Source organism: Dipodomys ordii, unplaced genomic scaffold (assembly GCF_000151885.1).
Source record: "Dipodomys ordii isolate 6190 unplaced genomic scaffold, Dord_2.0 Scaffold73, whole genome shotgun sequence".
In the NCBI taxonomy this organism is placed as follows: domain Eukaryota; kingdom Metazoa; phylum Chordata; class Mammalia; order Rodentia; family Heteromyidae; genus Dipodomys; species Dipodomys ordii.
Genome location: NW_012267289.1, coordinates 643,069 through 656,512, shown reverse-complemented (window position 1 = coordinate 656,512; position 13,444 = coordinate 643,069). Strand labels below are relative to the sequence as shown.

At 33.4% G+C, this 13,444-nt stretch overlaps 1 protein-coding gene across 1 annotated transcript in view; it reads left to right on the top strand.

Moving 5' to 3' along the window:
* Nucleotides 1-13,444, top strand: part of Gbe1 (glucan (1,4-alpha-), branching enzyme 1) — a 207,985-nt gene that overhangs the window by 149,326 nt on the left and 45,215 nt on the right. Inside the window, exons 11-12 of the mRNA XM_013024170.1 lie at nucleotides 645-755; nucleotides 4,652-4,823. Of these exons, the coding sequence (XP_012879624.1) occupies nucleotides 645-755; nucleotides 4,652-4,823 (283 nt within the window). The remainder of the gene's footprint in view (nucleotides 1-644; nucleotides 756-4,651; nucleotides 4,824-13,444) is intronic.

Genomic DNA, 13,444 nt, shown 5'->3' with positions numbered 1-13,444 from the left:
ATGAGGCCCTGGGTTCGATTCCTCAGCACCACATAAGCAAAAAGAAAAAAGCCGGAAGTGGTGCTGTGGCTCAAGTGGTAGAGTGCTAGCCTTGAGCTGAAGAGCTGAGAGACAACGTCCAGGCCCAGAGTTCAGGCCCCACGGCTGGACCCAAAAATAAAAAAATAAATAAAGAATATAATTACTTTACAAAAATAAACCTTGAAACTTGGAAATAATTATTGCTTTCCTTATCATTAATGGAAAACACTGTACCTACTAAAAGGCATTCAAATCTAAAATAATTGCAAGTATATCTAAGGTTTGTGAAATGTACAGGAAAGTGTATTATTCTACAATACTTTATAATGGATACTTATCAAGAGGCAGCAGATATTACTAGGAAAAAATTTGCAAAGATATTAGAGTGTAGTTTAAGCCATCTGCACAAAAGTAAAGCACACGTACAAACATGCTGTAGATCCTTCATTTACGTGTTAGTATGAAAGCTGTTATTTCAGTAAGAGTTTAAAACCACAATATGATTATATGGATTATTGTCTGCATGTGTGTCAAATGATTTGGACTGATTTGGCTCTCAGATTGATATTTAAAGAAAGAAAAATAGTGGTTTGCTGAGAGGTTTGTTTCTTTCTTGTGACTAGTTACTTAAAGAGTTTAAAGATGAAGACTGGAATATGGGCAATATAGTATATACACTCACAAATAGGCGCCACCTTGAGAAGTGCATTGCTTATGCAGAGAGTCACGACCAGGTAAGGAAATGGGTATAAATTACTTTTTTGTATCTTAACATTTGCCTTTTGCATGTCCTTTATTGTTAACGACATATCAAAATACATGCTACTATTGTTTAATATGGTGACTATAACATTTTATATATATATTTGCCTTATATGAAAACTTGAAAGTTATTTTAAGATCATTTGTAGATCTAGAAATTACAGCTTCTAAATGCAATTCTGTGTTTGCCTTGCCAAATTACATAATTCATTGTACATGTCAGTTGCAAGGGTTAAATGTTTTCCTTTGCATGAAGAATATTGGTGTTATCCTAGTTTTCACTTTAGTTTCTTTCAAGAGGTTTTGTTTTGTTTTTGTTTTTCTTATGCCTTTGACAAACGTTCATTACTTTTTTCCTCAACCTCAACAAACTGCTATGTGGTGACCCAACCACTGCACCTACTACCTTGAGTACCTCCTGTCTAATGCAGCCTGATGTATTTTCCAAACAGCAAAGGCCATCCTGTCAGTGCATATCTATATTTTGAAGCTGGCCATTCAATCCACTTATATTCTAGACCAAGTCGGATTCCAGTTTAATTTTCTCCCCCACTGGCTAAATTTCATGTTCTTTAGTACTTTAAAATTCCCACTCATTTCAAATAGATGTACTTCTTCCAGTCTTGTAATCTTCATACAGCTGAATTCCACCTAAGAATCTCCTTTTCTAATTCAGTCATGTTACTCGGATACCACATTCTAGATGAAGCCATCCCAGGGAGGGGAGAAAAACAATCTTGTCCAGTGTTGCATGTTCCCATCATGTTTTAAACAAAAAGCTTCTTCACCCTCCATTTTTATCTCTAAGCATGACACTGTACTGCTTTTAGCAGCAACTGACTCTTCATGGAAAATTGAAGAACGGAAATTATCCCTTTAAAATCATTTTAACTATAATAACTGTAAATAATATAATTTTTCCTTATGGAGTTAAAAGGATACAGTTTTTGTGAAAGTGTCTGTTAAGTACACTGAAACTAAAATAGTACATTTTAGTAGTATTTCAGCAGAAATATATCTCATATTGGATTATGTTTTTTCAGGGTTTGTTTCATATTCATAAGAATATGCAAATAGACTAGGGATTTCTTAAACCCATGGGCTAAATCCTATTGGTAGCTCATTTTTTCTTCAATTGGAATAAAGCATGTATATATATATATATAAAATGCTTTTGTTTCATAATGACAAGTTCAAGAAGCTGAGACAGGAAAGTTGACCTACAATGTCAATATTCTTTATTTGTCCTTTTACAAAAGTTTTCTAACACACAGAGTAGACATATGATAAATTTTGCAACTTCCAAGTTGGAGCACTATTTTCTTACCAATATATAGGTAATATTAATTATCCATACAGCAAGTCAAGTGAATATCTATAAAAAAAGACCAAAATAGAAAAGAATGATATTGATTGACAGAATAAAGTGTGAGGGTTGGGAGAAGTTAAGCATGGCAAACCTTCAGCAAATACATAATATAGACAAATTAGAATACCTCACAACTTACGTTTTTCTGTTATGCATTACTGCAAGATATAGTATAGTGCAACTTCCTAATATATGTATATTTTGTTCAAATCAATATAAAAATAAATACGTGAAATGAATAAATTACTTAGGATAAAACTGTTAGATTTATCTTATGCCTATATACAAAGTCTGTAAAGGAATAAAAATTTAGCAGTAATTATTTTATAACTTTAAAAATTCAAGTAATTAAGCTTTGTATTAAAATTGTCAAGAGTACAGAAATCTTAGAAATTTAATTGTTATTGTTAAAATGTTCAGAAATTCTTAATCTAAACAATTAAATTTCTAAGATTAACAGTTCTTAACAATATGACAATGAAGCATTTTTAAAAGTGAAATTTAATGTGGAAATTAGCTTTTTCTGCATACTTAGAACAAATTATCTAAATAATTTTTAAGAGAATCAGAGTTTCTAACCAAAAGTAAACACTCATGTATTCAAACTATTTGAAGTGGATAGAAATAAAATTTGGAAGGAATAGAAAAATTATTAGAATGAATGCAATAGATATTGCAGCACTACTTTAAAAAGACAATTGAATTAAAATACATTAGTTGTATGTAACAGTATGTTTACAGGAAAAAAGTGTTTGTCACAGGGAAAATAATTGGGATACTGAGATTTCAGATTATTGCCTACTTTACATTTCACAATATGCTATGTTTTTGTCTTGATGATGAAAACATTTCATTTTTTAATTTAAATTTTATTATTATGTACAGAGGGTTTACCGTTGCACAAGTAAGGTAGTGATTATATTTCTTGTCTAACTTGTTATACCTTCCCTCATTTTTCTCCTTCTTTCCCTCCCCCCAACCCCTCCCAACTTGTACAGATAATATCTAACATATATCTTTTGCATAGTATCTCCTTTTGTCCTTTGTCTCAGCAAAGGACCTTCCCTAGTTCATATAGATGTATATACAATACCCAATGTATTAAAACCAAAAACAATGACAATGGGAAAAACCATGGGAGTGAAACCACAAATAAAAAATAAATCATGAAAAATAAATAAATAAATCATGTAGTACATTGAGAAAACAGCAACAACAAAAAACCTCCTGTGTCCATGTCTTGGAGTTCATTTCACTTAGAATCATCCTATATGGTCATGTACATAGCTATTGAGCTATTTTGCTCATCAACTAATATTGTCCTAAATGTATACTAATTATTACACATAAGGGAGACCATGGGACCTATGTTTCTTAGGTCTGGCTTAATATGATTTTTTCCAAGTCCTTCCATTTTCTTACAGATGGGGAGTGTCATTCTTTCTGATGGAAGGATAGAATTCCATTACACACACACACGATCCATTCATCTACTGAGGGACATCTGATTTGGTTCCATATCTTAGCTATGGTGAAAAATGCTGCAATAAACACAGTTGTGCTGGTAGCTTTAGTATGACCTTGTTTGTAGTCATTTGGGTAAATGCCCAGAAGTGGGATTGCTGGGTTATACGGGAACTGTATGTGTAGCATTTTGAGGAACCTCCATACTGCTTTCCAGAGTGGTTGAACAAATTTACACTCCTACCAACAGTGTAGTAGTGTTCCCTTTCAGCCACTTCCCCTCCAGAATCTGTTATTATATTTCTTGGTTATAGCCATGCTAACTGGGGTGAGGTGGTATCTCAATGTTGTTTTGGTCTGCATTTGTTTTATAGCCAGAGATGTTGAGCATCTCTTCATGTATCTATTGGCATTTTTATTTCCTTTACAGAAAAGTCTCTCTTTAAGCCTTTAGACCACTTATTAATGGGGTGATTTTTTCTTTGACTGACTATAGTTTAAAAAAAGCTTGATAACAAACATTATTGGCTATTGAATGTTATACTTAAGAAAATATTTAATTTTTCCTCAAATATATATTTGTTATAATGGTGAACACATGACAGGATTATATGAATTTATGGTATTTATGATCTCATTTCTTTTTAAATAATGGAATCATTTCTAAATAATTATATATATATATATATATATTTCTGAGTTTCTTAAAATTTTCAACTTACAGTCATCCAAGTTAAATGACTGTTTAATAGTACATACTATAAGAATAAAAAAATTATGTGCTGTTCAACTGAATAATATGTGTAACATGAAGTCAGTTTTAAAAACAAATGTGTCTCATTTTTTTAATATCACATCTCATTTCTTGAATACCTTTAAATTTAAAAATACTTACAAAATGCATAAAATTAATGATAATCCACATACCTGGTCTTCCTTGCTTTCCCTCTGTGTAAGCATGTAGTATTCTTTTATAAATTACAAGTTCTCAGGACATAGGCTTTTCATTTATCTCAGTGGGCTTTACTTTTGTAGGCACTGGTCGGTGATAAGACACTGGCCTTTTGGTTGATGGATGCTGAAATGTACACGAACATGAGTGTTCTAGCTCCTTTTACACCAGTTATTGATCGGGGAATACAGCTCCACAAGATGATTCGGCTCATCACTCATGCCCTTGGTGGAGAAGGCTATCTCAATTTTATGGGTAAGTGTGACTTAAACACAGATCTAATCTATGTCTATAATGTTAACAAGTATTATATGTGGCAAATCATGTACAATAGTTTGATCTGTCTTTTCAGGTTGCAAACAAAGATAAAAGTATATTTCTTTAATATGCTGTTAAGTTTAACCTGCAAAGCTAATGAGTAATATGATTATTGTAATGTGAAATAGCATTCTGAAAGCTGGTGATTTATTATGGTTCCTGTTTACATTTAGCTATTTTTAAAAACTATATTTGTTATTATACTGACTTTAATCATGCTGAGTTTTATTACCATAGTATTTGTACAGTAAACATGAGAAAATGTAGTTGTCATGTGATAACATATTAATAACAAACTGTTAATTTCCTATTAGATCATTTGAAACTAGGATACTTATGTCATTGAGGTGAAAGCCAAAGCTAAGGTATATTGTGATCAGCAAAATATTTTATTTTTATTTTTATTTTTTGTCGGTTGTGGGGCCTGAGCTCTGGGCCTGGGCGCTGTCCTTCAGCTCTTCAGCTCAAGGCTAGCACTCTATCACTTGAACCACAGCGCTACTTCTGGCTTTTTCTGCTTATGTGGTGCTGAGGAATCGAACCCAGGGCCTCATGCATGCAAGGCAAGCACTCTACAACTGAGCCACCTTCCCAGCCCCAAAATATTAATTTTTAAATACAGAAAAACATGATTATTGGAAGGTCATTACTTCATGAAGCAGCTTGCATAATACATAGGGATTTTAACTTTAATATTTTTATTCTATCTTATCAATAACATATAATTATCTTTGAGATTTAGGAAAATTTGCCAGCTTTTTGGCTAGAAAGATATAGAAAAACTAAAAATATGTATATACAGGAAGATTTAAAAATATACTAGAAGCTGATTTATTTTTCTCTAATGAAAGTATCACAGCTTGAGATCTATTTATTTCTACTTGGAAGTTTATTTGTAAAATCTTAATTAGATTTTTAAAACCTTCTATTATTTATAGACTGAAAATGAGGAAAACAAATCTAAGAAAACATATCAGATTTCAGTTGTACTACCTATACCTCATGAATATTCTTCTTTCGCTGGGTCATAAAAACTTCTTAATATTCCTAGCAAGAGATGACCTTTCTGACTTGTGAGACTGTTCTTTCAGCCACGTGTTAGTCTAGGTTTCCTGGGTAGTTTTATAGGCATAGCATCTATAACTAAGCCAGTATCTTACTTCCTTAAAAGCAACTGTTCCTACTTAACACATCATCATTACTGTCCAGTATGGCCATCGCAGTAAGGCCTTACTTGCATGACAGATTTGGTCAAGTATATCTTGATGAGAAGATGGAGTATATAAATCTATTCAAGTAAGTATATTTCCATTTAAGATAAGGAGAACTGAAGAGCTACCAGAAGTTTAAAGTATTTTATTTAGTTTATTAAAACACAGTAACAAATGATGATAATCTGTAAAAGGACTTCTTAATAGTTCTAGAAGTCCTAACCTTTCAAATAACTGAAGTCAAATAGATTTTTGTATTCATGAAGTTGGTCCTAATGTTATTAATTTTTGAGGACATTATGTCTGAAAATCTAAAGTCCTGACTGCTCTTGCTGCTTTATTTTGGAAGCTATGTGAATGACAGCAGCTTTCCTCCATCACTAAACTACAGTGTCAGTATTTGGAAGCACCTAATAGTCTTTTTTCCTGGAATTGTTCTTTATTGAAGATATAGACTTTGACCTATGGTACACAGTAGAGCTTCCAGGCAAGCATCAGAAAAAAATAAATCTGTGTGCCCAAGACAGAGGAATAATGACCACATCTAATTTATAATTAAAACTTTAAAATGCAATGATCAAATGACGTTTCATAATCTGAATTACTTCCTGTTTCTTAGTGTTTTCCTCAGGATAGAAATAGTCTAAAGGTCTATGTCAAATCTTCAAAAGCCTCATGAACTGCCCATTACAATAACAATCATGTTATTACTTTAATTCTTTATAGTCAACTTAGGACATGCTAATAGTATTTCTTTCCTTTTATTATCTTTAAGGTAGTATACAAAGGAGTTGCTTTTTAACAACACAGTTTATAAATATGATGTGTCGTGATCAATGCCACCTCTTTCAACATTTTCACCCATCCTTTCCAATCCAACCCTTCCCTCACTTTTCGTAATTTTGTAGGATATACATTGAATTTTTGACCCCATTCTCCCATCTTCTTTCCTCTTCATTCAACTACATCTCTTCTAAAGGTATTCTAAGCCGGGTGCCGGTGGCTCACGCCTGTAATCCTAGCTATTCAGGAGGCTGAGGTCTGAGGATCATGGTTCAAAACCAGCCCAGGCAGGAAAGTCTGTGAGACTCTTATCTCCAATAAACCACTAGAAAACTGGAAGTGGCACTGTGGCTCAAGTGGTAGAGTGCTCGCCTTGAGCTAAAGAGTGCAGGGACAGTGCCCAAGCCCAGAGTTCAAGCCCCACCACCGACCAAAAAAAAGAAGAAAAAGAAAAAAGGGGAATTCTAGCTGTCTGCCTGTGGCACATGACTCGAATCTTGGCTATTCAGGAGGCTGAGATCTGGCTTCAAAGCCAGACCAGGCAAAAAAGTCTGTGAGACTCTTATACCCAATAAACTACTCAGCAAAAGGCTGGAAATGGCACTATAGCTCAAGTGTAAAGCGCTATCCTTTAGCACAAAAGGCTGAGGGACAGAAACAAGGCCCTGAGTTCAAGCCTCCTCAGGATTGGCAAAATAAAAAAAAAGGAAGAACAAAAGAAATAAAGAGAAAAATAAAAAAATCTAGTAGTGAAAAAATAAACAAAATAATTATCAACATCTACCTTTGTGTGAAGTTTGAAAGTTGGACAAATCTGTGATATCAAGTTTAATATTTTTTGCAAGTGTAATTTTTGAGGTTATTCATTTGTGTAGAAATGAGAGATCTGTGGCAGGTTTATCTGTATCCAAATCTAGCATATTTCCACAAACTTTGAAATTAATAATCTCCTAATACCTCAATTTATGTTTTAATAATATTTAATATTTTCCCATGAGCTATTATGCTTTACATATGTATGTATGTATGTATCTACCTATTGAACTATTTGTCTATCTATCTATCTATCTATCTATCTATCTATCTATCTATCTATCTATCTATCTAACACTTTGTGATCATGTCACTCTCCTACATATAGTCTTTAGTAATTACTGTGCCTGCAGTGGAGCTGCCAGATTCCCAGGAAAGCTCTGTGCTCGATTTCCCCTTGGTTGCACTGCTCCAGGCGTGCAGTCCATGCACCAGCCTCCTTCTGCCCTGTAACAGTGTTCCGTTGACTGGAATCTTCCCACCTCAGCATGCTTGCCCATGCCAGACAAGACCTTCAGACCTATTTGTATCTGTGTTTGTACATATATACATAGATAGATAGATATAGATAGATAGATAGATAGATAGATAGATTCTTTTATTAGTAGCCTAATGTCAGTTTGGTTTCAAGAAAGTTGCTTTATTTTTCTCATTATTTTTGCTCCATCTTTTTTTAATTCAATTTTTTTCAAAGTGATGTGCAGATGGGTTATAGTTACACATGTAAAGTAGTGAGTACATTTCTTGTCAAACATTTTTACCCCCTCCTTCATTCATCTTCTTGAGTTTCATCATTTCCAGTTAGAAATTCATGCACAGAGTATCTGAATCACTTTTTAAATATTTCAATATTTTACTTGTTCAAAAAACATTTAAATTAACCTAGGAATTATTCTTGTAACAAAAGCTTTCCTTTCTTGGTTGTCATTTTCCTTTTCATTTAGGGAATTACAGCACTATGGAAGTATATTCTTTAAATGAATATAGCTTCATTTGATTTGAAATTTTAATACACTCTAAGTATATCTCAAAACATAAATGATTCAAATTTCTCATTAAAAAACCCCTAGCAAAGTTAAATCACCAAATGCAGCAAGATTTCACTACTGGAAAACTGAAAGCTAATGTTCTCATCATAAAACAGGTATTACCTGTGGTATTCAATATTACTACAAAAATTTGCATGCCAAAAACATCTGAAATCAATAAATTTATTAATTCGTTTGCACATGTATTCATTTATCCATTCGGTTCTATTAAATGCATCTTCCTTCTTTGATGAGGAACATTTTTGTTGTTGTTATTGTTGTTGTTGTTGTCGGTTGTGGGGCTTGAACTCTGGGCCTGAGCGCTGTCCCTCAGCTCTTAAGCTCAAGGCTAGCACTCTACCACTTGAACCACAGCACCACTTCCAGTTTTCTGGTGGTTTATTGGAGAGAAGTGTTTCAGACTTTCCTGCGTGGGCTGGCTTTGAACCGTGATCCTCATAGCTCAGCTTCCTGAGTAGCTAGGATTACAACTGTGAGCCACCAGCACCTGGCTGAGGAACATTTTTTTAAAAGGAGGAATAAGTAAAATAAATGGAAAAAAAATCTATAAAATTACCTTTTATCTATATCTGTGCAATTATCTTCAATTGAATATATAAGAAGTCATATTCCCAAAATTATGTCTCTCCCCTACCCAATCTGAATTCAACTCGTTCTTTCTTGTTTGTGCTTCTGTAAAAGTATTACATTTCATATCCACTTAAAGACAATTTTAGTTCTGAAACATGTGCGATTTTGACCTTCAAATTGTAATTCCCAACTTAAGAAAATTTGTCATCTAGATGCTTTAGGTAGGGAATTATGGAAGATAAAAAAGGAAGGTTGTTCTTATTTTCTGGCATATATAGATAAGTTAACAAAATTATCTTTGTGGGTTTTTTTAAAAATATATACTTTAAAAACCTACACATTCTCTCATTGTAACTGAAATCATAGAGTTTACAATCAGTGTGGATTAAATACAGACTTTACACTCCAAAGACATCCCTTACGGACATGCATCTTTACTGCCTAACAGCAGCCTCTTTCATATTTTCTCTTTGCTTATTTGAGAGTGTCGTGCACACATGGCTTTTATAGACTCTTCCTCAAAATTTTGGAAAGAATGCCTGTGGTTTCATAGAACAGTCATGACCTAGGTATCAGTAGACAAGTTAGGAGCTGAGATACTTCTCATCATCAGCATTTTTTTGAACAAGCTGACCAAATTACCCAGATGACCGATTTCTGTAAAATAACACTCAGTTGTATATTGTTAAAATATCTTTTGGTTAAATACTTAATTACCCAGCATAATTACAATTTACCTTAGCAAGACAAGCCTTGTAAGTCATACATTGCATCTGCAAATTTTCTTTTTCTTTATGGAACAGGTAAGTCACCAAACAAGATAAACTTTATTTTTATATGAACTAAGATTTTGATATTTTCTACTTAGATCTTTACTAAGATGTATATAGAAGTAACACATTTTCCCTGTTCCTTTGTAGAGCTGTGACTATGTGTGACTGTTTGTCTTCTCCATTAACACTTCTCCACAGTAGAGTACATTTCCCAAGTATCTTTGAAGTTTAATGAGACGACATGATTGTGTTTTGTTCATGGCATGCTCATGATATGATAGGTGTTCACATCACGCTTTTAAGTAACAGGAAGTGACTACCTATTCTCCCAAATCATTTCCTCAAGGAATGCCTTATTATAGCTATGACAGAATAAGTAAATTGACACTGTGCCCTTTAGATATTTGTTACTATCATTTTTAAAACCAAAGTTGAATTCAATTCCCAATTGCTTATAGTTAAATCAGTTCAAAAGCAGTTGCTCATTATTTACACTTACTAGTACTCATGTTATTGTAAGTATTACAAATACTAGTACTCATGTTATTGTGAAGCCATATAACAATTTTGTTTTCAGATATGCATTGGAAATTAAGTAAAAGAATTTCAATATAATTATTAAAGATTCATTAAATTATTATGACTAGTGAATTGAGCGAATCTGAAATATAGATCTTTCCTGAACCTAACACAATATTCATTTTTAGATTTTTGTCCCATACTCTAAAATACATATGGATATATGTTCACATATATACATCTGCACATATTCATTTACCTATATGCCAATACAGATGTCATTGTAGTCTTTTTCTGCTTCTTTAGCCAACATTTGAAGAACAAGGCTAAGGATGTATCTCTCTTGTCTGTTGTGTGTGAGGATGTGAGTTTCACCCAAAGAATCACGTAGAAAAAAGGTTGGAAGGAAGGAAGGAAGAAGAAAAAGAGAGAAAGAACAAAGGAGGGGAGAAACGGAGAAAGGGCATCTTACACAGTTCTACTGGATATTGAGACTGGTGGATCATACAAGCCAGAAAGTTGAGGTTTTTCTGGTAAAATAGCAACAGTTGATCAAAATAAATTAATAGTTCTAGCTGAGTGCAGGGGCTCACTGCACTTTGGAGATCAGAGATAGTGGACTAAGCCACCCTTGACATAAAAATATACAAGATTCCACCTCATATTGGCTGTGTGTTGTGGCATGCACCTGTTATCCCGACATTGGAAGCACAAATAGGAGGCTCACAACAGGCTGGCCTGGACATAAAATAAGACACATAAATAAACAGCATATACAGCATATACAGGTGCTTGGAGGCATCGCAGTAGATTGCCTGTCTGCAAACACAAGACTCTGAGATTCATCTCCACTACTGCCCCACATAATTCATGATACAGTTAGAAATTTTCAGATTTTTTGTTTTTATTTATTCATTTACTATTTCAGTTAAGGTTCTAAATATTTGCTTTAACTGGAGACATGGACTCCTAGTCTACAGAGAATTTTAATTTTTGTTACAGACAGCAAACTTAAAATGGAAAATACATGCTGAAGAAGTAACTACAGACAACTTTTTCAAGAACACCAAAACCACTTAGAATAGTAAAAATATATTTTTGTTGTTGATTTTTTTTACACAATGCAGATATGACTCTAAAATAGTTTTAAAATGTTCAATGGCTGTTAGGTGTAAAAAAAAAAGTATTTGGGACATTTGAAGAAATGCAAGCTTGATGTACTTAGGAAAGAATACAAACATAGTGGAAGAGGTATTTGGTTGGAAATGCAGGTAAAAGTTAAATCATAAAGCGTATTACAGGTTATTGTAAAGAGGTAGACAGCACATCACAATTTTAAGAAGAAATAAGTCATCTATGTATGATTAAGGAGAAGTAACATTTGAAGGTCCTGTTGATGTTCAGATAAGACTAATCATGGGCAACGTTTCTGAGTAAAGCAGAACTAACAATTAGTGAGCTCCTATAGTTACAGGTCAGACATTTATATTAAAAGGCACTTCTTTTCCTCATGAGGGAAAAGACAAGTTAAAAACTAATACAGCTGCATTTGCTTATTACTAAAGTTCTTAAAGAAGGAAATGTTCAAGTTGATAGGTGAATGAAGTACTTTGAAGGTAAAATGAGAAGTGATGGAGATGTTTGAGGAGACATGAGAAGATATAAAATAAACATTTCCAGTTGTGAAAACACTGGAGAACCAAGGTAGGATATCTGGGTAGTGCTATATGCCCATTTGGTATCTATAACCAAACTACAAACCAAGTCAGCCTCTTGGTTGCCTGCCAGAACTGAACACGGCTTGGAGTTTTTTTAGGCACATGTCAAAAAGGGAGGGCATGATTATACTAGCAAATAACTGGCACAATAAATTAATAATACCTCATTTGTTCTCAATTATCCTTACATTGAAGCACCTTGAGTGTTATTAGCTTTTGTTGCACTTTGCATTTATCTGGGCACTGTAAAAAAAAAATAAGGAATTTCAGGTAATTTAACTCAATATACTCAATATATGGATGTCTTCTTGTCAAAAAACTCCCAGAAGGCAGAGCAGGCAGATTTTGGAGGTTGGAAAATCAGATGTAAAGTTAGGACAAATTACAGTTAGCCACCAGTTCAAATTTCTGTGAATAGCCAGGCGGCAGGTAGCTAGATTTGGATTCAAAAACGTAACGAACAAGGCAAAGTGGAAGAGGTTACTTCTAGACATCATTCAGACACTTTCTGAAGTATTTTTTGTCTGTACATGAAAAGCAAATCAGACACCTTTGCAGTTTTTCTTGCATTGTTTGTGTATAAAGGATTTGGATATAAATCTCTCTATACATGTATAAGTAGATTCTATACTAACACAAACCATGTTGACAGGAACAAACTATTTTTTTTCTTATAATGTGAGTCATTGTGGTATATGTACATATGTTTCTGCTGCTTTCTTGTTTAGGAATTTCATTATCATGATGTTATTCTAGCTTGTGTAATGAGCAATACCTGTGGAGAAAGAGGTACAATTACAAACCAGCAATTTTCTCTCTCAGCAGTATTATAAAATTTCCATTACTAAATTTGAAGGATTTTCTCAATATGATTATATTGTATTTTGACATTTGAAAATCCTATGGGACATTCTTTAATGAAAATGTTATATTCTCCCCAGAGCCATGGGAAAGCTAGATGGATTTTGTCCTACGTGTCAGTCTGAATTTATTGATAGCCACATTAGAGTTCAGTGTAAATGTGTGATCTTACTTCAAATCTTCTATCTGTGATTGTTTAGTGTCAAGCCTGTAAATTCTTTTTTTTTCTGATAGTTAGGAATACAATAAAAATTTAAATGT